Genomic DNA, 26,808 nt, shown 5'->3' on the forward strand with positions numbered 1-26,808 from the left:
AAATGATGACCTTCTGGTAGCATTACAAGTGCTTTAGCTTCTCTGTAACATATAATTATTTTTTCTTTCATAAAATTTTATTTTAAATAAAACAAAATTTTAATATAACACGTCAAATTCTACTGGAAAAAAGTTAAAAAAGATTCGTGAGTGTATTATAACTGTGCAAAAATGAAGCTCACTATGTAGCTTACAGAAGATTTGGAAGTATCCTTAAAAAAACTAGAAAGTCTAAACAACTGAGGAAGACTTGATTCTTCTAGTTTCTCAAGTTTAGTATGATTATATACTATGAATACTAAAAAATATTAAGAAAATGTACTATACAAATATTCACGTTCAAGCTAGATCAATGCAGAACACAGTAAACCTAGGAAAATCTTTTAAAAAATCTCTTAACAAAACAGCACTGATTAGAAGCATCTTGTTTGTGAAAAAATTTAATTATTGACTATGATGGAACATGACATATCTTTCTCCTAATCATTTCCCTAAACATTAAGCATACTCCTACAAAAGATATAGAACTTACATTAACAGCAAAATGCTCATGTCAAGCAACAGAGATTTAGTGATAACTAAAAACAAGAAATCATAGCCTATACTTAATGAATGGTTTCTCTGAAATGTGCATGTAATATAAGTATGGATAAACCTCTTATTGCTTGGTACTGGCTTAAATAAATCAGAGTACTATGTATTAAGCAAAAAAAGGTGAGTTTTATAGCACGATTCATAACTTTATACTAAGGCAACTTCCAGATTCCATGTTCTAAAATACTTGCCTACTCGTTAACAAGAGAATACTTCATTTCCTGACTTCTATATGCAACTTATCGACACTGAGAACACACAGGTAGGCATAAAACAAAAACAAGGTTGAAAATTTTAAGCAAACTAAAGCCAAAAAAAAAAATTGTTATTTTGATTTTTTTTAAAGTCCATTAATTTGGGTTAGGTCTTCTGAAATACAGATTACTATGAATATACCACTATGTGTCACTGTGTCAAAATTCGGTCCAAATTACTGGTATAAAAATATGACAATAAATATAGAAAACTGTCTTACTACATTTAATTCTATTTCAAAGACAAAAATAAAAAATATGAACACTTCAACTCACCTTCAGTCTGCTGGGAAAGTCTTGTTTGCAAATCTATAACAAAAGAGAATTCTACAGCTCAGTGCAGGAACAATGAAGAGCCTCAACTAACAGGGTAAATGTCAGGAAAGCATTAATAAAAGAGGACTACAATAGCAGGGTTTATTCAAATGTACTTAGTAAAACCTGGCAGCAAAACCTCCTTCCCCATTCCTCATTGAGAAGGCTTTGGGGCCTTTTTTTCCCCCTCTTATCCTGGGAAACTTACTTTTCCCTCTCTCTTCCTAGACTAGACTACTCTTCCACATCTCAAGTGAATTCCACTACACTACTATACAGCTGGGAATAATGGGAAATGGGGAAAGGGAAGCACACCGGTCAGAAAATGAGTGAAAAACCCTGATCTTGAGAATTCAATTCCAAGTACTTGGGAAATACAAGTATTTATATTTTTAGTGGCCATAGTACTCAACACTTTAAAAGGATATTATAAAATTGTAAATACTGCACATCAAAAAGCTATAACAGTTTCAATGATTTCCCAATTTAGGAAGAACATCACCATTGGGAAATACGCCATTCCAACAGTATGCATATATTATTTTTTTAAGGACTTTTCCAAGATTTAACTTGTCAAATCTAGCCCATAATGGGGCAACTTGATTATTGATTTCCTGGCCTAGTGTAAAAATTTAGCAAGGCAGACATAAAAATCTCTGGAGTTTTCTTAAAAGCTATGAAGTTTAGGAAAATGAAAACATCTAATCAGTATTAAAAATAAGAGGGATGTGACCAGTATATTTTCTCATATAATCGTTAAGATTTCTACAGTGGAAGCCATCTTAAAGCTGCTACAGAGTGAAACAATAGCAAGTCTGAACAGTAAGTCTGCCACAGTGCTATAATGCTCTCTTGAAGTTCTTTTTATAGAAATATACATCAAAATTTTGATTCAGTAACCTGATTTTCATTAAAATTTGATTCAACTGCAACACTTTATTACCACATATATGGGTTTCTTGCAACATGGGCAAAAATGTACAGGGATCTGCAGCCCAAGTTATATTGCGATAAAATACCTGGGTCCTAGGTGCTCAAAATTGGCATCTCAGGGAGCTGAAGAAATGTAACTGGTGTATACTGAAGGAACTTGAAGATATGACCATGTGAACAGTGTCAATAAACTTTAAATAATAACAGAATTTGTCTTTTTTTTCCTAAAATGGGAAAAAATGTATAGATATCAGAAATCCATGCTATTTTGTCTATCAACCCAATCCTAATTTCAAAAATGATTTGTCATATCATTTGTGACAAAGTAAAAAATAAAGCATGGGTTTCATAAAGATAAGGACTCTAACCTATTTTAGAAAGGGCCTATCAAACTGGCAGAATAAAATAATGTGGATATAGTGATGACCCATCCCTAGTTTTACCCAATAGCTTTAAAAGACTTAGGGGACAAGCACCTCAAACACAATAAACACTCAACAATTTTATTTCAACAAGTTATATGTAATATTTTAATGACCACCATCTGGAGAAAAATATCCAGTTACACAGATATTCACCCAAAACATGAGTGTTATTAATGCAGAAGAAATTTACAGTAAGTCTAATAAAACAGAATGATCTTTAAAATCATCTCTACCACCAGCACTAAAAAAGGGAATGTAACTAGATACATAGATAAAGGGTAGGGACACTATTGTCAGGAATCCATATGGAGCTTTAGGATTTCAGCTGACTACATTCAAACAATCTTAATATAAATTACATGATGAGAAAGTACCCGAGAGGTACATTCATACATAATAAAAGAAATAAAGGCTAAAGGTAGAACTGATATTTAATAGTGGATAATCTTCAGTTATCCACTCTTATAATAACTGAAGATATTAAGAGCAAATCAACATATCTGATACAGCATCCAGGGTGTAAGAAAATTGTCTATAAATGACCCCTTTGTCACTGTATCAATTCCCTGAAGGCAAGAAGAAATCTTTCACCACCCTTTAGTGGAATACCTAGAACATGAACTAAAAATTTTCTAAATTGTCAAAGAACAATATGAACAATGAGAAACAATACAGGTAAACAGTTTTCTGGGTAAAAAAAACCTTTCAAACTGTAATAATAAGGTATAATTCTCTAGGTAATGAGTTTACTATCAATTACAGCAAGTAGCAATCGACAATTATTCACTGTGAAGGATCAAATAGCTAACACTATAAGCTCAAAATAAATTATGTATTAATCCAATGGAATAAAGGTACTTGAGGAGAAATCAAATGACTGTTAAATACACAAATGCCTTACTGGTTCTGATTCTTGTAAGTATAAACTGGCTTCGCTGTCAGAAATTCTAGGGAGTAACTGCTTGTCAAATTTCAAGATAAGTCATACAATTTATAGAAAGGAAATGAAACCAAAGGCAGGTTTTCTAAAGGTACTCACACACTTAAGAACAACCACTAAGAAGGCAAAACAGTGAAAAAATAAATGTAAACACAAAAATCATCTTCTACTTTAATTGAATATTGAGCTTTCAATCTAGAAGAAAATCAGGAAGCAACCACAGTACCTCTTCATACATTCAGATGCGGTACTACCAGGGTCTAAAATATATCTTCTCAGTTACAGTCTCACTTCGTATATATATAAGGTCAAAGGACCAGCCAGGTGAGGGGGCTCATGCCTGTAACCCAGGATTTTGGGAGGTCAAGGCAGGCAGGTCTCTACTAAAAATACAAAAATTAGCTGGGTGTGGTGGGAAATGTCTGTGATCCCAGCTATGTGGGAGGCTGAGGCACCAGAATTCCTTTAACCCAGGAGGAAGAGGTTGAGCCACAGAGTGAGACTCCATCCCCCACCAACAAAATAACAAAAGGTTCCTCTTATAATGTTCTAAAAGCATGTCTTTGACATTTCAAAATTAGATCCTATCCTATCTCCTAGATTTGGGTCAATGTAAAAGTTACAGGTAATTAAATTAAGAAATGAGGGCCCAATGCAGTGGCTCACATCTGTAATCCCAGCACTTTGGGAGGCCAAGGTGGGCGGATCACTTGAGGTAAGGCGTTTAAGACTAGCCTGGCCAACATGGTGAAACCCCATCTCTACTAAAAATATCCCTGCTACTCGGGAGGCTGAGGCACAGGAGGCAGAGGTTGCAGTGAGCCGAGACTGCACCACTGCACTCCAGCCTGGGCAACAGAGCAAGTCTACCGTTATCCGGGAAAAAAAAAAAAAAAAAGAGGGGTTGGGGGGCGCAGGGGAGTGAGTGTTTTAGAGTGTTTTATGAACTAAATCCCTTTTTACACAATTGTAAAAACGTCAATTCACCCCTTTTCCTGTTGCCTCCAAAAGTTCCATCTCCCAATTCATGATCTTAAATTTTTATGTACTATAAAGAAAAATAACTGTCTCAACACTCTTACTACTACAATAGTTTTAAGTAAAGCTTTTTTAAGTGCCTCTGGTATTTTCTGAATTCAAATATTACAAATATTTTTTCGATCAAACAATATACACTTTGTAGTATTCAATAAAACTGATATATTTTTAAAGAAACTTATGTCAATGAATTTCGACTAAAAACCGGGGTGCAGGGTTTAAAATTGTCCTGACAGCTCATTTTGATGCATGGTTAATTCTACCCTACATCTCCACTTCCTTCAATAGAAGACTACAAACTAACAGGCTATAAGTACTTGATGAATTGAATTCTCAGTAAGTCCTTTTAAATGTAAAAATTTGGAAAATTTTCGAATTAGATGAAAAAACGATTTAAAATTAGAAAAGATTCAATTCCTACCTGCCACAGCACCAAATGCCAAAGAGCCACTCATCTGTAGAGCTTGCTGTGCTGCTGGTGGAATCTGCAAACCTGTACCTGTAAAAGAATAGTCTTAAAGTTCTTACTATGTTGAGAGCAGAGAAACGAAGTTTCCTGGGTCATTAATATCATGATCACTTCACTAAAATAAATTGCAAGGAGGGCCGAGTGTGGTGGTTGACGCCTGTAACTTAGCTAGCACTCTGGGAGGCCGAGGGAGGTGGTTCACTTAAATCCCAGAGATCGAGACCAACCTGGGCAACAATTGTGAAACTCCATCTCTCTCTCTTTTTTTTTTTTTGAGACGGAGTATCGCTCTTGTTGCACAGGCTCTTGTTGCACAGGCTGGAGTGCAATGGCGCAATCTCGGCTCACTGCAACCTCCCCCTCCCAAGTTCAAGTGATTCTCCTGCCTCAGCCTCCTGAGTAGCTGGGATTACAGGCATGCGCCACCATGACCGGCTAATTTTTTATTTTTAGCAGAGACAGGGTTTCTCCATGCTGGTCAGGCTGGTCTCGAACTCCTGAACTTAGGCGATCCACCCGCCACGGCCTCCCAAACTGCTGGGATTACAGTTGTGAGCTACCGCACCCGGCAGAAACCCCATCTCTTAAAAACAACCAACCAACCAACCAACAAAAAAAAAAAACAAAAAAAAAAAACAAAAAAAAAACACAGAAATTAGCCAGGCGTGGTGGTGGTGGTTTGCAACTGTTAGTCCCAGCTATTTAGAGATTAGGGTGGGAGGATGGCTTCAGCCAAAGAGGCAGAGGTTGCGGTGAGCCAGGATCGCACAACTGCACTCCAAATTGGGCAACAGAGCCAGACCCTGCATCAAAAAATAAGAAATTACAAAAAGAAAAACTTGTAACATTATAATAGCTGCAACTAAATTTATTCCTAAGTATGACATATAAACATTACATAAAGGAAAAGAAATCTTGCAAATTATGCTGTGGCATTCAAAACACATAATATAGATTTCCATACATTAATACAAGGCACATAATCTATAAAATAATATGCAGTGTGACCAAGGATAACGCCAACTACAAAATAAGATAAAACCTTTCTCCCTTTCTTAGTTTACATGGCTACCTTTCTTTTCCACTACAATACCCACAGTACATCATTCATAATAGCAAGAAACACTTACCCTCTGCAAGTCTTGCCATTAACTGAAGACGACCAGTTGTTCCCAAATCAATTCCAGTCCTTTCCAGTTCATCACTGTCCAAAAATGAACTAGCACTCGAAGCATCAGTACGTTCAGTAACATGACCAACTTTCATTGGTCTTCCTGCTAGTTCAAATCCATTAAGTTGTTCCAAAGCCTTTTTGGCACATTCTGAGTCAGAAAACTATATGATGGGGGAGGCAAGGACAGGAGACAGTGCTTTAATTTTTAAAATATAAACTATATTTAAAAATATATTTATACTTTTAGCATATTCAATAATTACTCCTGAATACTAAGGTAGAAATTGCAAGCTGTAAGAAGCAAACACAACATACATGACGACAACGCTAGCTAATTCAAATTAGGCTTGTTGATGTGGTAGTTTAAATAAAAGATATTACAAGTAATGACAGCTTTATATTTGAGAACATGGGGATTGTGGTTAGAAAATGTGAAAACTCGCTGGGTGCAGTGGCTCACACCTGTAATCTCAACACTTGGAGAGGCCGAGGCAGGCAGACCATCTGAGGTAGAAGTTAGTACTTTTCTAAAAAAAATGTGCCCAGGGACAAAATAGTCAATATAATCCTCATACATAAAACACTAAATACTTCATACACAAGCAAATAAATATGTAACTTGATATAAATTACATATGTATAAAATTTTGGTTTACACATATACCCACAATGGCTTATTTGGAGAAAAAGAAAAGGTGGAAAATACCCACACTAAAGTTACTAGAATAAAAAAATAAAATTGGTGAGCTATGTTTCATAAATTTTCTCCTTTCACCAGTTCATTGACGTACTTAACAGCCTAATGACCAGTAAGTTAAACAGATTTGCTATCAACATAGCAACAGGCTTACATTTTATTGAAATGTAGATATAAGCTAACAGTTTTAATTTCCTGATAGAGTTATATAATGTACTTTAAAAAATACTATGTTTCCAGGACCTTAAAAGGTTACAGAGCTCACACATCTGAAAAAAGTTCCACCATGTATATGAGTTTCATATACATGAGTGGCACCATCTCGGCTCATTGCAACCTCCGCCTCCTGGGTTTAGGCAATTCTTCCTCACCCTCCCTAGATGCTAGGATTATAGGCGCCCGCCACCACGCCCAGTTAATTTTTTATATTTTTAGTAGAGACAGGGTTGCACCATGTTGGCAGGGATGGTCTTGATCTCCTGACCTCAGGTGATCTACCCCTCTCAGCCTCCCAAAGTGCTGGCATTACAGGCGTGAGCCACCACGCACAGCCCAAAAACACTTTTGACGAGACAATTCTGGTCTTGGTTGTGAGGTATGTACATTTAAAAAAGGATCTTAAGTAAAAAAGAATCGTTAACAGACCTTCAATTATTTAACTGTTAAGAATGTGTCAAAAGGTTATCAGAGATGGACGTATAAAACATTCAATTATATGAATAGCTGGCTGACCCCTATATATATATATAGCATATAGTAAAGGATAATCGGATAATACGAACACAGTAATACAGTTTGGATCCTTGTCCCCTCTAAACCTCACGTTGAAATGTGATCCGCACTGTGGAAAGTGTGACTTGGCAAGAGGTATGACAAGGCAGATCCCTCATGAATGGCTTGGTGCACTCCCCCTGCTAATGGGCGAGGGTCCTTGCTCTGTTACTTCACAGGATGTCTTCCTCTCTCTTCCTCTCCCTCTCTCCAAGTGACACACCTGCTCCTCCAAGCAATAACCACAAGTAAAGGCTTTGCGAAGCACGAGTAACAGCTTCCTGACGCCACCACAGAATCTGAGCAGCTCTTAGTATCATGTTTGCATGGCCTGCAGAACCTAATAAACCTATTTTCTTAAATTATTTTATATTTATTTATTTTTAGCTTTATTTTTTTTTCGAGGCAGAGTCTTACTCTGTTGCCCAGGCTGGAGCACTGCAGCACAACAGCACAATCTTGGCTCACTGCAATCTCCATATCCTGGGTTCAAGCAATTCTCCTGCCTCAGCCTCACGAGTAGGTGGGATTACAGTTGAGCACCACCATGCTCGGCTAATTTTTGTATTTTTAGTAGAAACAGAGTTTCGCCATGTTGGCCAGGCTGGTCTTGAACTCCTAATCTCAGGTGTCCACCCGCCTCGGCCCCCTAAAGTGCTGGGATTAGAGGCGTAAGCCACCGCGCCCGGCCACAAAAACTAATTTAAAGCACTTGAAAATATTAAACATGCCACCTTCCCCACCATTATTAACTATTATTGTACTTCTACTATGCAACTTGGATCAAAAAATTTTAGGAGTTCCTAAGTGTGATGATTTGGTTTTCACATTCATGTGTGAGCTGTGCCTGCCTTTTGTTACAAGGGCATATTACCCTTTGCTGTGAAAAAAACTTTTTTGATCAGACACAGAGGCTCAGTCCTGTAATCCCAGCAGTTTGGAAGGCTAAGGTGGGACATCACTTAAGGCCAGGAGCTAGAGACTGATCTAAGCAACATAGCAAACGTAGTTAAAAAAAAAAAACCCTAAGTAATATAATTATGGTAATTACTTACTGTAATAAATCCATATCCCTTGGATCGACCAGTTTCACTGTCCATCATCAGCTGGATACTTTCAATCTATAATTGAAAAGCATAATTACTATAACTCAAAAGCAGAGTACAAAACTACTTTATTCTCTGAGACATGGTTTTAAAAATCTACCAGTCTCCTCATCCTCCAAAATAGAAGACTTATCAGAAAACCTCATCACCAAGAAGTCTTTTTAAAGTCTAGAAACTATAATTTTATAATTAAAATGAAAAAAATTAGGCTGGGCATGGTGGTCGGCGCCTGTAATCCCAGCATTTTGGGAGGCTAGGGAGGCGGATCACCTGAGGTCAGGAGTTTGGGACCAGCCTGGCCAACATGACGAAATCAGGTCTCCACCAAAAATACAAAAATAGTCTGGGCTTGGTGGCGCATGCCTGTAAGCTCAGCTACTTGGAATGCTGAAGCAGGAGAATCGCTTGAACCCGGGAGGCAGAGGTTGCAATGACCCCAGAGCACGCCACTGTACTCCAGCCCAGACAACAGAGCAAGACTTGGTTTAAAAAAAAAAAAAAAACACACAAACTCTAGAAACTTCCCAAGCGAGAAATTATGCACTGGGGAGCAGAGGGGAGAAAAAAAATTATGATTTTAACCTAAGATTAATTTTTATATCAATACTAAACCAATGAAAACCAGAAATCCTTCGTAAATTACCATTAGAAGGTAGAAACAAAAATCAACGTTTCCTTCCCACTATGCTAAAAACACCAAGCAGTAATTTCCAATTATACCAGACAGAATCGTAAAAATGGAATAACTGGAAGTTATTCCAATGAATTTGGCGATATACAATGAATTTGGCAATAACTGCACAATTCTGTCAACGGTACTAACTAAAAACCATTGAGTTTACGTTCAATCAGTGAACTGTAACACAATCTCCCAATTTAGCTGTCCATTAAAAAAAGGTATGAAAAATTAAAACAGAGCATCCAGCTAGGTGGGTTGGCTCAGGTCTGTAATCCCAGCACTTTGGGAGGCAGGAGGATCCCATGTTAAGGAGGTGGACGCTACACAGTGAGCTTGCATCATGCTGTTGCACTCCAGCCTCAGTCACAGAGGAAGACTCTGTCTCAAACAAGGAAAGAACTTTTTTTTTTTGAGATGGAGTCTCGCTCTGTCGCCCAGGCTGGAGTGCAGTGGCGTGATCTTGGCTCACTGCGAGCTCTGCCTCCCGGGTTCACACCATTCTCCTGCCTCAGCCTCCTGAGTAGCTGGGACTACAGGCACCCGCCACCACGCCCAGCTAAATTTTTTGTATTTTTGGTATAGACGGCGTTTCACCGAGTTAGCCAGGATGGTCTTGATCTCCTGACCTCATGATCCGCCCACCTCGGCCTCCCAAAGTGCTGGGATTACAGGCGTGAGCCACTGCACCCAGCCCAAGGAAGAAACTTTTAATGTTAAGTATATTTTACCAAAATTTTAAAAAAGAGATGGAAAGTTTATTTGCTAGTATTTGCTAAGCCACAGAAAGTCTATGGAAGGATGTAAAAAAAAAGAAGGAAAAAAAAAAACACAACAGGTAAGGGCTGCCTCTAGATAAGGGGTAGTTGTGGATGAAGTGGGGCTATGATACAGATAAGATATTCTAGGAGCATTAGTTAGCAAAAAATAAACAATATAAACATTTAGGCTGGGCTCAGTGGCTCACACCTGTAGGTGTGAGCTGACGTGGGCAGACTACCTGAGCTCAGGAGTTCGAGACCAGCCTGGGCACCACGGTGAAACCCTGTCTCTACTAAAACACAAAAAATTAGGTTGGGCTCGATGACTCATGCCTGTAATCCCACATTTTGGGAGGCCGAGGAGGGTGAATCACCCGAGGTCGGGAGTTCGAGACCAGCCTGACCAACATGGAGAAAAACCCTGTCTCTACTAAAAATACAAAATTAGCAGGGTGTGGTGGCGCATGCCTGTAATCCCAGCTACTTGGGAGGCTGAGGCAGGAGAATCGCTTGAACCTGGGAGATGGGGGTTGCGGTGAGCTGAGATCATGCCATTGCACTCCAGCCTGGGCAACAAGAGCGATACTCCATCTCAAAAAAAAAAAAAAAAAAAAAAAAAAAAAAAAAAAAAAGCCAGGCATGGCGGCATGCACCTATAATCCCAGCTGCTAGGGAAGCTGTAGAAGAATTGCTTGAACGTGGGAGGCACAGGTTGCAGTGAGCTACCGCACTCCAGCCTGGGCGACAGAGCAGGACTCAGACTTCAAAAAAAATAATAAACTAAATAAAATAAACCTTTAAAAAGGGCTTCTTATTAAAGCTGCTACATTATGTTTACTGGAGTTGGGCACTTAATACATACTAATTTTTCTAGGGCAAAGGTAAGCAAACTACATACACCCCATGAACCAACTCCAGCTTGACTTGTTTTATAAATCTTTCTCCTGTCTGAGCCTCCAGAGTAAGCTGGAACTACAGGCATATGCCACCCAAGACCGGCTAATTTTTGTATTTTTAGTAGAGAAGAGGTTTCACCATGCTGGCCAGGCTGGTCTCGAACTCCTGACCTCAAGTGATCCACCTGACTCAGCCCCCAAAAGTGCTGGGATCACAGGCATGAGCCACTGTGCCCGGCCCATACTCAATTTCTTAATAGCTTACAGCTGTTTGGAAGAGAGTTGAGTACTTGCAACAAGACCATATGGCACTGAAAACCCAAAATGGGTCCGGGCACAGTGGCTCACGCCTGTAATGACAACACTTTGGAGACCGAGGCGGGTAGATCACCTGAGGTCAGGAGATCGAGACACCAACCTGACCAACACACCAAAAATTAGCTGGGCATTGTGGTCAGAACCTGTAATCCCAGCTACTCAGGAGGCTGAGGCAGGAGAATCAATTGAACCCAGGAGGCGGAGGGTGCAGTGAGCCAAGACTGCACCATTGCACTCCAGCCTAGGCACAAGGAGTGAAACTCCCATCTCAAAATTTAAGAAACAGTTTGACAAATCATACTCTAGAGTAATAAAAATAATTTAAATATCAACTGTTTCCTGATGTTCATTTTTATATGGTACACAGATTTCTCAAATATCCATGGTTATTCTTTTTCTTTTCTTTCGGAGACACTCTGGCGCTGTTATCCAGGCGTGACCTCGGCTCACTGCAATATCCGCCGCCCGGGTTCAAGTTGACTCTTCTGCCTCAGCCTCCTAAGTAGCTGGGATTAGAGGGATGCGCCACCACACCCACCTAATTTTTCTATTTTTAGTAGAGACAAGGTTTTACCACGTTGGCCAAGCTGGTCTCAAACTCCTGACCTCAAGCGATCCACCTGCCTCAGCCTCCCAAAGAGATGGGATTACAGGTGTGAGCCACTGCACACGGCCGGTGAATATATTTTTAAAAGTTAAATTTTATTTGTTCTATCTAGCTCCTTTTAAATTTATGCCTTTTGCTAAAATTATTGAGTGGAAAAGGTTCATTCCTCACAGTGACAGGACAGTCTTGGAAACTGTCTCTCCTTAACACAGAACTAGCTGGACACTCTTGGTTTAGGTAGATAGCACAAAGTCCTCTAGAACAAAAGCCAAGCTACTCTGATTGAGCTCAAGACCACAATGCCAGACACAAGGCCTCGTGGAGCCTGGGAAGCAGATCAAATTGGTTCCTCACTTTGCCATGTAACAGCTCATGTGGCCCCAACTGCTCTGAACGTCGTTTCTCCATATAGCACATAATGGCATGTCAACCTCCACCTAAGATCCATGTTACTGATAGAAAAGTCAATGGAGGCCAGGTCCAGTGGCTCACACCTGTAATCCCAGCATTTTGGGAGGCCGAAGCAGATCACCTGAGGTCAGGAGTAGGAGACCAACCTGGCCAACATGGTAAAGCCCTGTCTCTTAAAAAAAAAAAAAAAAAAAAAAAAAAAAAATAGTCGAGCGTGATGGCAGGCACCTGTAAACCCAACTACTCAGGAGGCTAAAGCAAGAGAATCACTTGAACACAGAGAGGAGGAGTTTGCAGTGAGGCGAGATTGTGCCACTGCACTCCAGCCTGGGCAACAGAATAAGACTCTGTCTCAAAAAGTCAATGGAGAAAGTACCAGAGTGGATCAGAATTGGGTCACATACTGTTAGGCAGAACAGCCTTGCCAGAGGGACATTCACTCACTGAAGATTTCAACAGACAGAAAAAGGGCAAATCTAATCAGGATACCAAGGCCTGGAACTGAGCACATAACCAGTGAGACAGAGTAAAGTCTTTTTAATTTCTTTTAAGATAAGAGTCTCGCCAGGCTGGAGCACAGTGGTGCCATCTCAGCTCACTGCAACCTCTGCATCCTGTATTCAAGCAATTCTGCTGCCTCGGCCTCCTGAGTAGCTGGGAACACAGAGACGCACCACCACGCCCAGCTAATTTTTGTATTTTTAACAGAGACGTGGTTTTACCATGTTGGCCAGGATGGGCTTGATCTCTTGATCTCATAATCCACCCACCTCGACCTCCCTTCCAAAGTGCTGGGGTTACAGGTGTGAGCCACCGCACCCAGCCAACAGAGAAGAATCTTAAGATATTCAACTTTCTTTTAAAAACAATCTTTTAAAAAAATCCTACTAAAAAATAATAGTCTTTGTATGATTTAACAATTTTCTTTCTTTTGACACAGGATCACACTGTTACCCAAGGGAGAGTGAAGTGGCATAATCATGGCTCACTGCAACCTTGAAATCGTGGGCTAATGTCATCCTCCTGCCTCAGCACCCCAAGTAGCTGGGATTACAGGCATGAGCCACCATGCCCAGCCAACGTGGACTTTTTATTAACTCTAATACCCATTATGCATTTCACATGGCATTATGAATAACAGTAACATTCTTTAAGAATCTATCAAGTGACCTATTTTAATCTGTTGTCACAAAAATTTTTATATAAAACCAGCCCTTATCCTCTTAATATTAACCTCACAGAAAGATAACAAAGCAAGACATACAGAAATTATGTAGTTGTACTCAGATCAACAACCTACTGAAGATTCATTGAAGAACCTGGACTTACCCTTCCAAAAGGCTCAAAGATCCCACGAAGCATATCTTCAGTTATGTTGAAGTGTAATGAGCCCACATAAAGCCTCATAGGTCCAGCACTTCCCTTTTGTAAATTGTTTGCCATTGCTGCAGCTCTGTTTTTTTCTGCCTAGAAGACAAAATACACGTCACACAGAGATAATACACAGCAGTTTAAAGACATACACCTCCCATTTGCATAACAACTAATGTCAAAGTTTAGAGTGATAAAAATACTACCCTACGTAAGTCAGATACTACGTATCAACTTAATAGGAGGCATCTAGAATATGCAAAATTCAGAGAGAGGAAGTAGATTACATTTTACCAAGGGCCTGCAGGAAATTAGGGAGTTACAGCTTCAAGAGTAGTTTTTGGCCGAGCGCGACGGCTCACACCTGTAATCCCAGCACTTTGGTAGGCTAAAGCAGCCAGATCACGAGGTCAGGAGATCGAGACCATACTGGCTAACACAGTGAAACACCATCTCTACCACAAATACAAAAAATTAGCCGGGTGCGGTGGCAGGCACCTGTAGTCCCAGCTACTCGGGAGGCTGAGGCAGGAGAATGGCATGAACCCGGGAGGCAGAGCTTGCAGTGAGCTGAGATCACACCACTGCACTCCAGCCTGGGCAACAGAGTGAGACTCCGTCTCAAAAATAAATAAATAAATAAAAAAGAGTGCAGTTTCTATCTGAGATAATGAATACTTCTGGAAATGATTAGTGGTGATTATTATTCCATCATTATAAATGTAATTAATAGCACTGAACTGTACACTTTAAAAATGGTTAAAAAAATGGTTAAAACGCCAAATGTGTGTGTATAAAACCACAATGAAAATAATTTTATTTATTTAGAGTTTTTTTTTTTTTTTTTTTTTGAGACACAGTCTCACACGATGTTGCCCAAGCTGGTCTTGAACTCCTAAACTTAAGTGATCATCGTTCCTTCTCATCTACTAGAGACTGCCAGGGACTACAGCACACCCCACATCGCACCCTACTTATTTTAGAATGTTTTCAGAGTATATGCCAGTCACATATAAAGTAAGCAGGCTGGCCGGGCGCAGTGTCTCACGCCTGTAATCCTAGCACTTTGGGAGGCCGAGGAGGACGGATCACGAGGTCAGGAGATCAAGACCACCCTGGCTAACACGGCGAAACCCAGTCTCTACTAAAAATACAAAAAAATTAGCCGGGCGTAGTGGCAGGCGCCTGTAGTCCCAGCTACTCGGGAGGCTGAGGCAGGAGAATGGCGTGAACCCGGGAGGCGGAGCTTGCAGTGAGCCAAGATCGCCCCACTGCACTACAACCTGGGAGACAGAGCAAGACTCCGTCTCAAGAAAAAAAAAAAAAAAAAAAAAAAAAGTAAGCAGGCTACATTTCACACCTAAAATGAATCATGAACCTACATTCTGACAACAATCTTAAGATGCATTCTGATACCACAAACACTAAATACAGAGAAAAATGCTTCCTGGAATTGTTAGACACAACCAATATTCACTAAAACACTCTTGAGATTGGTATAACCAAACATACAGTTGTTTGTGATAAAATAAGGTGTATATGCCATAACATAAACTGTATCACCAAGCAAACATTTTGGGTCAGCTGTCATCCCTCCATAACCAAGATCTCCTCAAAAAAAAAAAAAAAAAAAAAAAAAAAAAAGTTGTCCATTTGCATTCTAACACAGGCTTCTCTTGTAACAAACTAGAGTACATTGGGTAGTACTGCTCTACAACAGGTTGTTGCATGAATTAAAAACCTCACTTAATATGCTACTTCTCAGCCCTGGGTCCGGCCAATCCACACCCAGCCACTAAGTTTGTCTTCCAACATAGGAAATAATTTGAGTAACTCTTTTTTCTGAGACAGAGTCTTGGTTCTTGTCGCCCTGGCTGCAGTGCAATGGCGTGATCTCGGCTCACTGCAACCTCTGCCTCCTGGGTTTAAGCAATTCTCCTGCCTCAGCCTCCTGAGTAGCTGGGATTACAAGCGCCTGACACCATGCCCGGCTAATTTTTGCATTTTAGTAGAGACAACGTTTCACCATCTTGGCCAGGCTGGTCTCGAATTCCCGACCTCAGGTGATCCGCCCGCCTCAACCTCCCAAAGTGCTGGGATTACAGGCATGAGCCATCACGCCCAGCCGAAAAACTAAAATATTAAATGCTGTCAAAGTGCTGTGTGGCTCAAGTGATCCTAATACTTCAGGAGGCCCAGGCCAGAGGATCACCTGAGCACGACAGTTTGAAACCAGCCTGAGCAACATGGCAAGACCCTGTTTCTTAAAAAAAATTTAAAAATTAGCGGGGAGTGGTGGCATGCACCTGTAGACCTAGCTACTCAGGAGACTGGGGAGAAAAGACTGCTTGAGCCCAGCAGGTCAAGGCTACAGTGAGCTGTGATTATCTCACTGCACTCCAGCCCTGGTAACAGAGTGAGACCCTATCTCAAAAACAAGGGCAGGTGTAGTGGCTCACAACTGTAATCTCAGCACTTTGGAAGGCTGGGGCAGGTGGATCACCTGAGGTCAGGAGTTCAATACTAGCCTGGCCAACATGATGAAACCCCATCTCTACTAAAAACACAAAAAGTAGCCAAGCGTGGTGGCAGGCTCCTGTAATCCCAGCTACTCAGGAGGCTGAGGCAGGAGAATCGCTTGAACCCGGGAGGTGGAGGTTGCAGTGAGCAGAGATCATGCCATTGCACTCCAGCCTGGTGACAGAGCGAGACTCCATCTCAAAAACAAAACAAAACAAAGGCAAAATCATTACATTTCAAACACAAGGAGAAACAACAGGACGAGTCTTGAGAAAACTATATCAACGTTAATAAACGCAAAGTTAAAAAAAAAAAAAAATCCTGAGAACATCCGACTCAACTAATGAGTAGCAGTCACAGAACACAACAACACTATACCATGCAACAGGAGGCTTTCAACACCATCAATAATCAAACTCTTAACCAAGAAAAAAATTACCTGTGATGCCTGTACTATGATTGGCACGCCTAAAACTCGTTGGCCAGTTAATCCTATTGCTAGAGGCACCGAGCTAACATCGACGAACTCCACATAAGCAATTCCCTTGGAACGTCTTGAATTTCTGTCAGAAATCATCCTCACATCTCGAACCTAGAAAGAAAACAGTTCTGTTTGTGCAACCATCCATTGTAACACATGTAGAATTATTTCGAGACATTAATGTTGAAGGATGAAGATATTTTTAAGAATTTAATTAAAAAAGTAAATCTGTAGGACAATTCCTATGTCCTATCTATATCTTTGAACCAATTTGTAGTAACATTTATCAACTACAATACTGTAAGAGGCAACATGGAAACATTACCACAAATACTGGTACTAAATCAAATGAAGTATTTGATGTTTACATGTTTTCTCTTGCAATTCCTACCTACTTGACCTCCCTAAACAGGTTAAGATTACCTTTCCTACTGTAGAGAAAAACTCTTCCAAATCCCTTGGTCGAATTCTTGCCGCCAGCTGCATACAGAAGACTGTCCTTGCATCTCTTTCCTCAGGAGTTAAATTATCAATAGGTTCCCTAATAGGAGTAAAAAATATAAAATTAATTTCATAACAGATTTTAAAATAATTTTTATCTTTTTTATTTCTTCATGTAGTTCAACAGTTTTTCGGGTACAGGTGGGTTTTGGTTACATAGATGAGTTATTTAGTGGTGAATTCTGAGATTTTAGTGTACCTGTCACCTGAGCAGTATATACTGTACCCTCACTCCTTTCCCAACTCCACAACAATATTTTCATCTTTAGAAATCAGGTCTTGCTATGCTGCACAAGTTGGTCTTGAACTACTGAGCTCAAGCAATCCTTATGCCCTAGACTCCTCCATAGCGACGGCGTTTCACCATGTTAGCTAGGCTGGTCTTGAACTCCTGACCTCAGATGGATCCGCCTGCCTTGGCCTCCCAAAGTGGTGGGATAACAGGCGTGAGCCACTACGCCTGGCCTAAAATAATTCTCAAACATGTTCAGTAAACAGAGTAAGCTGTGAAACTGGTTTGTCATATTCCCAAACCCATTTTCCTTTTTTTTTTTTTCCAGAGGTCTTGCTCTTGTCCCCCAAGGCTTGGAGTGCAACAGCGCCATCTTGGCTCACTGCAACCTCCGCCTCCCTGAGTTCAAGCAATTCTGCTGCCTCAGCCTCCTGAGTAGCTGGGACTACAGGCGCCTGCCACCACACCCAGCTAATTTTTGTATTTTAAGTAGAAACGGGGTTTCACCATGTTGGCCAGGCTGGTCTTGAACTTCTGACCTCAGGTGATCTGCCCGCCTCGGCCTCCCAAAGTGCTGGGATTACAGGCATGAGGCACCGCACCCGGCCAACCCAAGCCCATTTTCAGTAAGATCTATTGACAAAAAATGTGCATAAAACTATTCAACGTAACTCAATTCCTTCTAAAGACTAAGGTTTACTGTTTCTTGTAATCACATCTTACATGGCATTAGCACAGAAGTCTACTGGCCTTACAATCTCAAAAAAAGTAATTTTTCTTTTCTTTTTTTGTTTTTGAGATGGAGTCTCACTGTCACTCAGGCTGGAGTGCAGTGGCGCAATCTCGGCTCACTGCAACCTCCACCTCCAGGGTTCAAGCGATTCTCCTGCCTCAGCCTCCCGAGTAGCTGGGACTACAGGCGTGTGCCACCATGCCTGGCTGATTTTCTGTATTTTTAGTAGAGATGGGATTCCAATGTGTTAGCCAGGATGGTCTCGATCTCCTGATCTCGTGATCCACCTGCCTCGGCCCCCGAAAGTACTGGGATTGTAGGCGTCAGCCACCACGCCTGGCCCAAAAAGGGTAATTTTTCTAAAACAAGGGTCAACCAGAAGGCTGACAGCTTAATCATAGTCATAAAACATATCACCAGACCAATCACAAGTGCCAGACTGATCCAAAATCAGTGTAATGGATGATTCTCTACAACAAAACCATGTAATTGTAAAGTCAAATTAAGTTTGACAATCACAAATGGCAAACTTGAAGTGAAACCCCAAATGATTCTACAAATTCTACTTTACAAATTTAGATACAGTGTCTAATAACATCATCTCTGTTACAAAATATCAATTAAGGTTGTAAGCCATCCTTTAAGATGTAAGCCTAAACACGCTCTTTTCCATTTTTTGGACACTCTCAGGAATGTATGGGGGTTGGGGTGGTCACTCCACCTGTAAGATTTGTCACAAAAGCTTTTTTTTGGAAACGCAGTCTAGCTCTGTCACCCAGGCTGGAGTGCAGTGGTGTGATCTTGGCTCATCACAACCTCCATCTCACGGGTTCAAGCAATTCTCCTGCCTCTCTTCCCGAGTAACTAGGATTACAGGCAGGCGCCACTACATCCGGCTAATTTTCATACTTTTAGTAGAGATGGGGTTTCACCATGTTGGTCAGGCTGGTCTCGATATCCTGACCTTATTGTTACAGGCGTGAGCCACCACGCCAGGCACAAAAGCTTTTAAGGCCGGGAGTAGCGTGCAGGTTGCTTGGCCCTGGATTTTCAGACCAGCTGAGCAACATGGCAAAACCTTGTCTCTACAAAAAAAAAAAAAGAAAAATTAGCAGGGCATGGTGGCTGCACCTATATTCCCAGCTACTCGGGAGGCTAAGCTGGGTGGGATTGCTTATGACCAGCCATTAGAAACTGCAGTGAGACATGATTGCGTCACTGCACTATAGCCTGAGTGACAAAGAGAAACCCTACCTCAAAAAATAAAAAATAAAAATAAAAAAGCAAATGCTTTCTGGCCAGGGGGTCTCAAAACAAACAAACAAACAAAAAACAAATAACCACAATGCTACCACCTGACAAAATATTCCTTGAACCAAAATGGTAGACTGAACAAATACAGTTTTGTTTTTTTTTTTGTAGATGGAGTCTTGCTCTGTCACCAGGCTGGAGTGCAGTGGCGCAATCTCAGCTTACTGCAACCTTCGCCTCCCAGGTTCAAGTGATTCTCTTGCCTCAGCATCCCGAGTAGCTGGGACTACAGGTGTGCACCACCATGCCCAGCTAATTTTTGTATTACTATTATTTTTTTTTGAGACAGAGTTTCGCTCTTGTTGCCCAGGCTGGAGTGCAATGGTGCCATCTTGGCTCACTGCAACCTCCGCCTCTCGGGTTCAAGCGATTCTCCTGCCTCAGCCTCCCGAGTAGCTGGGATGACAGGCACACACCACCACGCCCAGCTAATTTTTTGTATTTTTTAGTAGAGACAGGGTTTCACCACGGCCAGGCTGGTCTTGAACTTCTGACCTCAGGTGATCTGCCTGCCTCGGCCTTCCAGAGTGCTGGGATTACAGGCGTGAGCCACCACGCCTGGCCTAATTTTTGTATTTTTAGTAGAGGCAGGGTTTCACCATGTTAGCCAGGCTGGTCTCAATCTCCTGACCTTGTGGATCCACCCACCTCAGTCTCCCAAAGTGCTGGGATTACAGGCGTGAGCCACCGCGCCTGGTCTACAATTCTTATTTTTAAGAGTAAAATAATCCATGGAAACTTCATTCAAGAACCTAGGAGTAACAATTCAAATCACTAAGACTTTTGGAGATGAAATAGTTTTCCTCAGGACAGCCAAATAGTAAAACTTACTGTTACAACTACTTCTCCACATGAGGCTATTTCAAATAACTCATTATTTATTAATTCCAAAGGTAAGTGTTAAGTTTGGTAACTGCTACGTTGCCAACACAAAGAAACGTTTAACACGAATAAGCTAATTACCCAGATTTGATCATTACACTGTATACATGTATTAAAACGTAACTGTATCCCATATACGTAATCATTACGTACATTAAAAATAATAAATGCATAAAGTTTATTTTAATTAAAATAGGAAAATAAGATTACATTCAAATACCTTTAGTCTGGGAGTGGTGGCTCCTGCCTGTAATCCCAGCACTTTGGGAGGCTGAGGAGGGCAGATCATGAGGTCAGAAGTTCAAGACCAGCCTGACCAACATGGTGGAACCCCGTCTCTACTTAAAATACAAGAATTTGCCGGGCATTGTGGCACATGCCTGTACTCCCAGCTACTCAGGAGGCTGAGGCAGGATAATCACTTGAACCCAGGAGGCAGAGGTTGCAGTGAGCCAAGATCCCACCACTGCACTCCAGCCTGGGTGACAGAGGAAGACTCCATCTCATAAATAAATAACTTTTGTGGCCGGGTGTGTTGGCTCACACCTGCAATCCTACCACTTTGGGAAGCCAAGGTGGGTGGATCATCTGAGGTCAGGAGTTCAACACCAGGCTAGCCAACATGGTGAAATCCCATCGCTACTAAAATAAAAAAATTAGCCAGGCACGGTGGTGCATGCCTGTAATCCCAGCTACTTGGGAGGCTGAGGTAGGAGAATTGCTTGAACCCAGGAGGCGGAGGTTGCAGTAAGCCGAGACTGCACTACTGCACTCCATCCTGGGTGACTGAGTAAGACTGTCTCAAAATAAATAAATAAATAAATAAATAAATAAATAAATAACTGTTGCTTTAATTATATGAAATTAAAGTGAAAACTACTGAAAACTCAGTAGAAATTGACTTGACTTTAAAGTACTAGAAGTGCAAAAGAAAGCAAAAGCAAGATTTAATATGGTCCAAATTACTAAATATCATCAAATTTAACAGTACCATAAGCTGCAAAAGCTTTTTAAGAGCTAAAGGCTTTAAAGAAGTAAACTACCTCACAGGGCTCTTGTCTTTTCTGAATGGACTTTTGCTTCGGGAACGTCGTCTGCTGCAAAGTTAAAAAGTTTCAGAAGTTATCCAAACAAGTACAGCATGTTAGTTCCTTGAAAAACAATTTAAACAATTCAGAAGTATGTTTAAAAACCTTAATTTGATGCTATGAGGCAACCCAATCTTTCCTCGGATGGCACTGTTAAATTTTGGTCCGGAGCTAAAAAGGAAACACAAAATTACACTAGTTACAGGTTTAGGGTCTTGCTAAGATCGCATTCATGCGCTCTCCAGCAAGACTAACATTGTTTAGGCTGCTGCTTTTCCACCTCAGTTATGAAGAGGAAACAAAAATATTTGTCTCCTAACTTTATCCCAGGCAAGCTGCCCTTGTATTTATCCATCCTGGACCACTGAGAGGTGCCAAGACCAAAGGTTACAGCCTCAAAATTTTTAGATTCTGAAAATGCACACACCCATTTTCAGACTTTAGATATCTTTGTAAGCTACATATATATATATAGTCTTGAGAATTAAAAAAAAAAAAAAAAAAACCACACACAGACATATAAAAAATAAATCCCTCTGAACTTCCCTCACACCAGCAGTAACTATGGTTAACAATTTGGCGTGTATCTTTGCAGATCCTCTCTTGGGAATATATGTGTGTACATGTACATATACAACTTTCATATACGTCTTTTTGAAAGACTTCTTTTAAAAACTAAAGTGAATTCTTTAGTCATGCAACTTAGGTATTTCCCCATTCACCAGTAACTCTTAGACAGCATGACACCACTTAACACACTATATACTTCAGTTGTTTGTTGCAAAATATTCCATCGTGAAGATGTGAAGGTAATTTACCAATTCTCTAGAAAAATTTTGTGAGGACTTGTCATGACTAACAGTGTTTTCACAAAGATCATAAAGGTGATTACTCTGTAATAACAGTTTTTGTGACTTTTTAAAGACCAGGCTAACTTAAAGGGACTAGCCAGTTGTCCCTTAGTGCTCATCCTGCTATCTTATTCCAGAAGAACAGCGAAATAAATAAATACATAGTGGCCTGCGATCCACACATTTGAATTAGTTTTCATGAACACTATGCCTACCTACAACATGCAAGTATTTCCAAATAAAACACTTTATATTAACTTGGCCCTTTGCAATTCAGACTAATGCTGATGACTGAGAATCATTTACTGGATGTATTACAGTTCTCAAGTAATTAGTTATAAGCTATTTTCTTTCCCCTTTAATTATAAAATATTCTCAGTTATAGCCTCAAACCCAACATAAGAACTAAGTAATTTTTTATTAAAGTTAGGCCAGGATCCCAGCAAACAAAGTATCCATCACTCAAAGGAATTAAGCTAATTCCTTTCCCCTCATTTAGTTCATCCTGGTAAAAAGATTTAACATAATCCCATTTTAAGAATGCTCAGAATCTTGATAAATGGGACAAAAGCAGAGAATTTCCTAATGTTGTACTGCATTCGAAATTAAAATAGCATTGTGGTCCCATTTTCAGCTATTAAAAAGTTAATGAAATAAGCAGCTTGGAAGAAACCAGCATCACGGAGTTTAATTCTTTGTATTTTAAAGATAAAAGAGCCAGAATCAGAGTTCATGTAATGTCAAAACATTTCATGAATCCATTAAGTCCTCTGAGCACTTTACATTTTCTTCTCATTCATTACTCATTAATAGCTTATCTGAAACTTGTTATCTCCTTAAAAGGTTAGAAAACAAATGCTTAGCTTAGGGGATTAAGTATCTTGCCCAAGTGATTCAGGTCTGTCTTTGAATTCCATCCTTAACCATTCAAATCTTAAAAGTTAGAAGGGTTATTTTTAATATATCCCAGAGTTTACAGCACTGTGTTTATTAAGAGGAATTAACCTCATAAAGCATTAAAGATGGCTAGATGCAATCCTTAGAATTGTAGGTGGTTAATATAGTTATTTAATAACCATAATAAATTTGTTTCCAACTTTAAATATCCACATCCAAATTTCTAGTGATCTAATCTTCAAAACACTTTTAGTTTGGAATACCTTTTACTATTATTAACAAACCTTAAAAACAGATGAGCCCAAAAAAGGATCTTTATCAAGGAGCATACACAACAAATTCACAACTGGCCTGACATTTCAGCTAAGAACAGCCACAGTGACAAAGACTTTTTACTTACTGTTAACTAATTATACATATGTAACTTAGTATTCATCAGAACTTTACAATTTTAAGTAAATATGTATTTAGCAAATACTGTAACAGCCCAGACACTTGTTAAGCTTTCTTAGGTATTTGGGCACTACTACAATGTCATCTTTTTCAAGCACTCTAGTGCTTTCATCCAGTTTGCATTGACTGGCATACAATTTAGAAACTTTGATAGTTTAACAGAAAATAATCAGTATGCCTAGTAAAAGCAAATTTTTACTTATTTGCCTATGCACTGTATTTTCACTTCACTAGTAGTCAATGCCAATATCCTTAATTCAATACTTTTTAACCAATCATTAAAAAAATAAAATTTCACAATTCAAATCACTCAAGTTAAACTGCTATCTGAATACCCAGAGAATAACCCTCAAACCAAAATCATAACTATGGTTACATACTAAGGACTTCTGTAGCGGCCTCTAAATCTTCGATCTCGACTTCTTGAGCGGCTCCGTCGCCTCTCTTTGCTTCTACTTCGTTTTCTTTCACGGCTTTTGCTCTTTTTCCTTTCTCTATCTCTACTTCGCTTCCGTTCCTTACTTTTGCTTCTCTTTCGTTCATGACTACGACTTCTGCTCTTGCTTTTTTTCCTCCTGAGAAGAAAAAAACTCACCATTATCATGCTGGCTTAAGAATCCACCAAAATATACTACCTTTTATGGCCAGAATCATTTTTTTATCCTTTCATAAATTTCTTTGGCTAGTTTTACTATGATACAATGGTACATAATCATACTTAAAAAAAAAAAAAATCCTGTAATCTCAGCACTTTGGTAGGCCGAGGCTGGCAGATCACAAGGTCAGAAGTTCAAGACCAGCCTGGCCAATGTGGTAAAACCCCATCCCTAATAAAAATACAAAAATTAGCCGGGCATAGTACCGTGCGCCTGTAGTCCCAGCTACTTGGGAGGCTAAGGCAGGAGAATTGCTCGAACCCGGGAAGCGGAGGTTGCAGCGAGCCAAGATCCTGCCACTGGTACTCCAGCCTGGGTGACAGAGTAAGACTCTGTCTAAAAAAAAAAAAAAAAAAAAAAAAATTGCTACGTATAGTAAACAATATCCCTTTTGCCTTATATTAACATTACTGAAAATCAGCAGACAAGACATTATTTGAAAGACACCATCCTCTAAAAGTAGGAACTGCAATTATCTCCTGAGAGTTAGCTACAGCTTTAACAAGGAAAAGGGCTTGTTGGCAAATACAAATCAAAATGTGAACCTTTAAACAGTCATACAACAGGCCAACAAAAGCATTACTTTAATCCACAAGATAAATTAATAAAACAAACTTACAATAGAATATGTTCACATTCAAGTACTAGTACTGGTTCATTTATAAAAATTTTCATCAAATATAGTAATTTACCATTAAGTCAATTTTGCCCCCATTTACATACGGAAATATTTAATACGTTCAAAGGGTCACACAGACATCAACATTTTGGTTTTCATGGGCAAAACCGTAATGACAAAGGACAATAAGAACTAATGCAGGCCAGTGCAGTGGCTCACGCCTGTAATCCAAACCCTTTGGGAGGCCGAGGCAGGCAGATCACTTGAGGTCAGGAGTTTGAGACCAGCCCGGCCAACATGGTGAAATCCCCTCTCTACCAAAAATACAAAAATTAGCCAGGCCTGATGGTGCATGCCGGTAATCACAGCTACTTGGGAGGCTGAGGCAAGAGAATTACTTGAACCCGGGAGGTGGAGGTTGCAGCGAGCTGAGACCATGCCATTGCACTCCAGCCTGGGCAAAAAGAGCAAAACTCCATCTCAAAAAAAAAAAAAAAAACAAACTCCAAGTGCGGTGGCTCACACCTGTAATCTCAGCACTTTGGGAGGCTGAGGAAGGCAGGTCACCTGAGGTCAGGAGTTCAAGACCAGCCTGGTCGACATAGTGAAAACACATCTCTACTAAAAAATGCAAAAAGTAGTGGGTCGTGGTGGCACAGGCCTGTAGTTCCAGCTACTGTGAAGGCTGAGGCAGGAGAATCGCTTGAACCTGGGAAGCGGAGGTTGGAGTGAGCCGAAATCACGCCCCTGTACTCCAGCCTGAGCAACAGAGCAAGACTGTCTCCAAAAAAAAAAAAAAAGAAAAAGAACTAACGCATTAAAATACATTTTGACATTCCTAGACTTTAATGTGACCATTTCAAATACTTCCTAAAGTTACAAAGAATACACCAGAAAATGGAGTATGCCATTTTTAAGCCAGTTTATAGAAGCCTGTGGGATGCAATCAAAACCAATGATCAACTTGACCTTCACAGATCTTTTTAAAATCTCAAACTAAAAACCAAAAAAGCCAAACATATCTTTCTGCTCACTTCCATAGTCTTCACAGTATACCACCCATTCATAATTAAATCTTACAATCTATACCTCTGTGTCATCATCCAAATTTTAGAGGTGCCTTCAGATATTTCAATATAAATTGAAAGACATTTCAAAATCAATTTATTCCACTAAAATGTCAATTTGTAGTGGCTTAATGATTAAACATTTTGACAATTCTATATCATTACCTGGATATGTAATTGTTTACGCCTTATCAAAGCAAAGTTACATATCACAAGAGCAACTGAGGTCTGCCTCAGAGAACCTGTAAGCAGGTCATCTTTAGAGTGCACTGAAAATAGAAAATGAAGACACCCACCTTCTGGAATCTTGAAACCCACACTCCAATCACAAGGAGATGTAGAGCTTTCCAAGGAGGCAGAAAGTTTGTCTAAAATTTCAAGATAATCCACCTGACTGTCAGAAATGTATATGCTAGGTAGCACATGACAGAAAATTAGGCTACACTCATTATTTATATAGAACTCATCAAAGCCACGCCCAGATGGGCAATAGGTAACACTCCAATTTTGTTGCCTGAAAAACCTAACACTACCTCTGTGACACTATTATAACTATAGAATTCTGTGAGATTTCTAAAACCAAAAGTCCTAAATGTATTCAATTAGGGGACAAGGTAAAAAGTAACTCCATCCCCCTCAAAAATGAAGTTTTTATAGATGGGCTATAGCAAGAGAGGCAACCAACCTATTTACCTCTCATAGGACCCAAAACTTATTCTGCCAAAAGAAAATACTTGAAAATTGGAGAGCTAATTTTAACT

At 40.0% G+C, this 26,808-nt stretch overlaps 1 protein-coding gene and 1 non-coding gene across 8 annotated transcripts in view; one reads left to right on the forward strand and one right to left on the reverse strand.

The window, feature by feature from the left end:
* RBM39 (RNA binding motif protein 39) overlaps positions 1-26,808 on the reverse strand; it is a 39,343-nt gene that overhangs the window by 4,478 nt on the left and 8,057 nt on the right. For 3 of the 7 annotated variants that reach the window (XM_024238463.3, XM_024238466.3, XM_054541413.2), the window contains 10 exons: positions 24,086-24,280; positions 21,610-21,675; positions 21,460-21,513; positions 17,181-17,298; positions 16,716-16,868; positions 13,715-13,852; positions 8,666-8,731; positions 6,099-6,303; positions 4,921-4,998; positions 1,125-1,175 (listed from right to left, as the gene is read on the reverse strand). In XM_024238463.3, coding sequence (XP_024094231.1) covers positions 1,125-1,175; positions 4,921-4,998; positions 6,099-6,303; positions 8,666-8,731; positions 13,715-13,852; positions 16,716-16,868; positions 17,181-17,298; positions 21,460-21,513; positions 21,610-21,675; positions 24,086-24,280 — 1,124 coding nt within the window. 7 annotated transcript variants of the gene reach the window in all.
* LOC112130422 (small nucleolar RNA U13) lies at positions 8,399-8,498 on the forward strand. The gene has a single exon (XR_002912692.1). It is a non-coding gene; the product is annotated as a small nucleolar RNA U13 (small nucleolar RNA).

Source organism: Pongo abelii, chromosome 21 (assembly GCF_028885655.2).
Source record: "Pongo abelii isolate AG06213 chromosome 21, NHGRI_mPonAbe1-v2.0_pri, whole genome shotgun sequence".
Taxonomy (NCBI): domain Eukaryota; kingdom Metazoa; phylum Chordata; class Mammalia; order Primates; family Hominidae; genus Pongo; species Pongo abelii.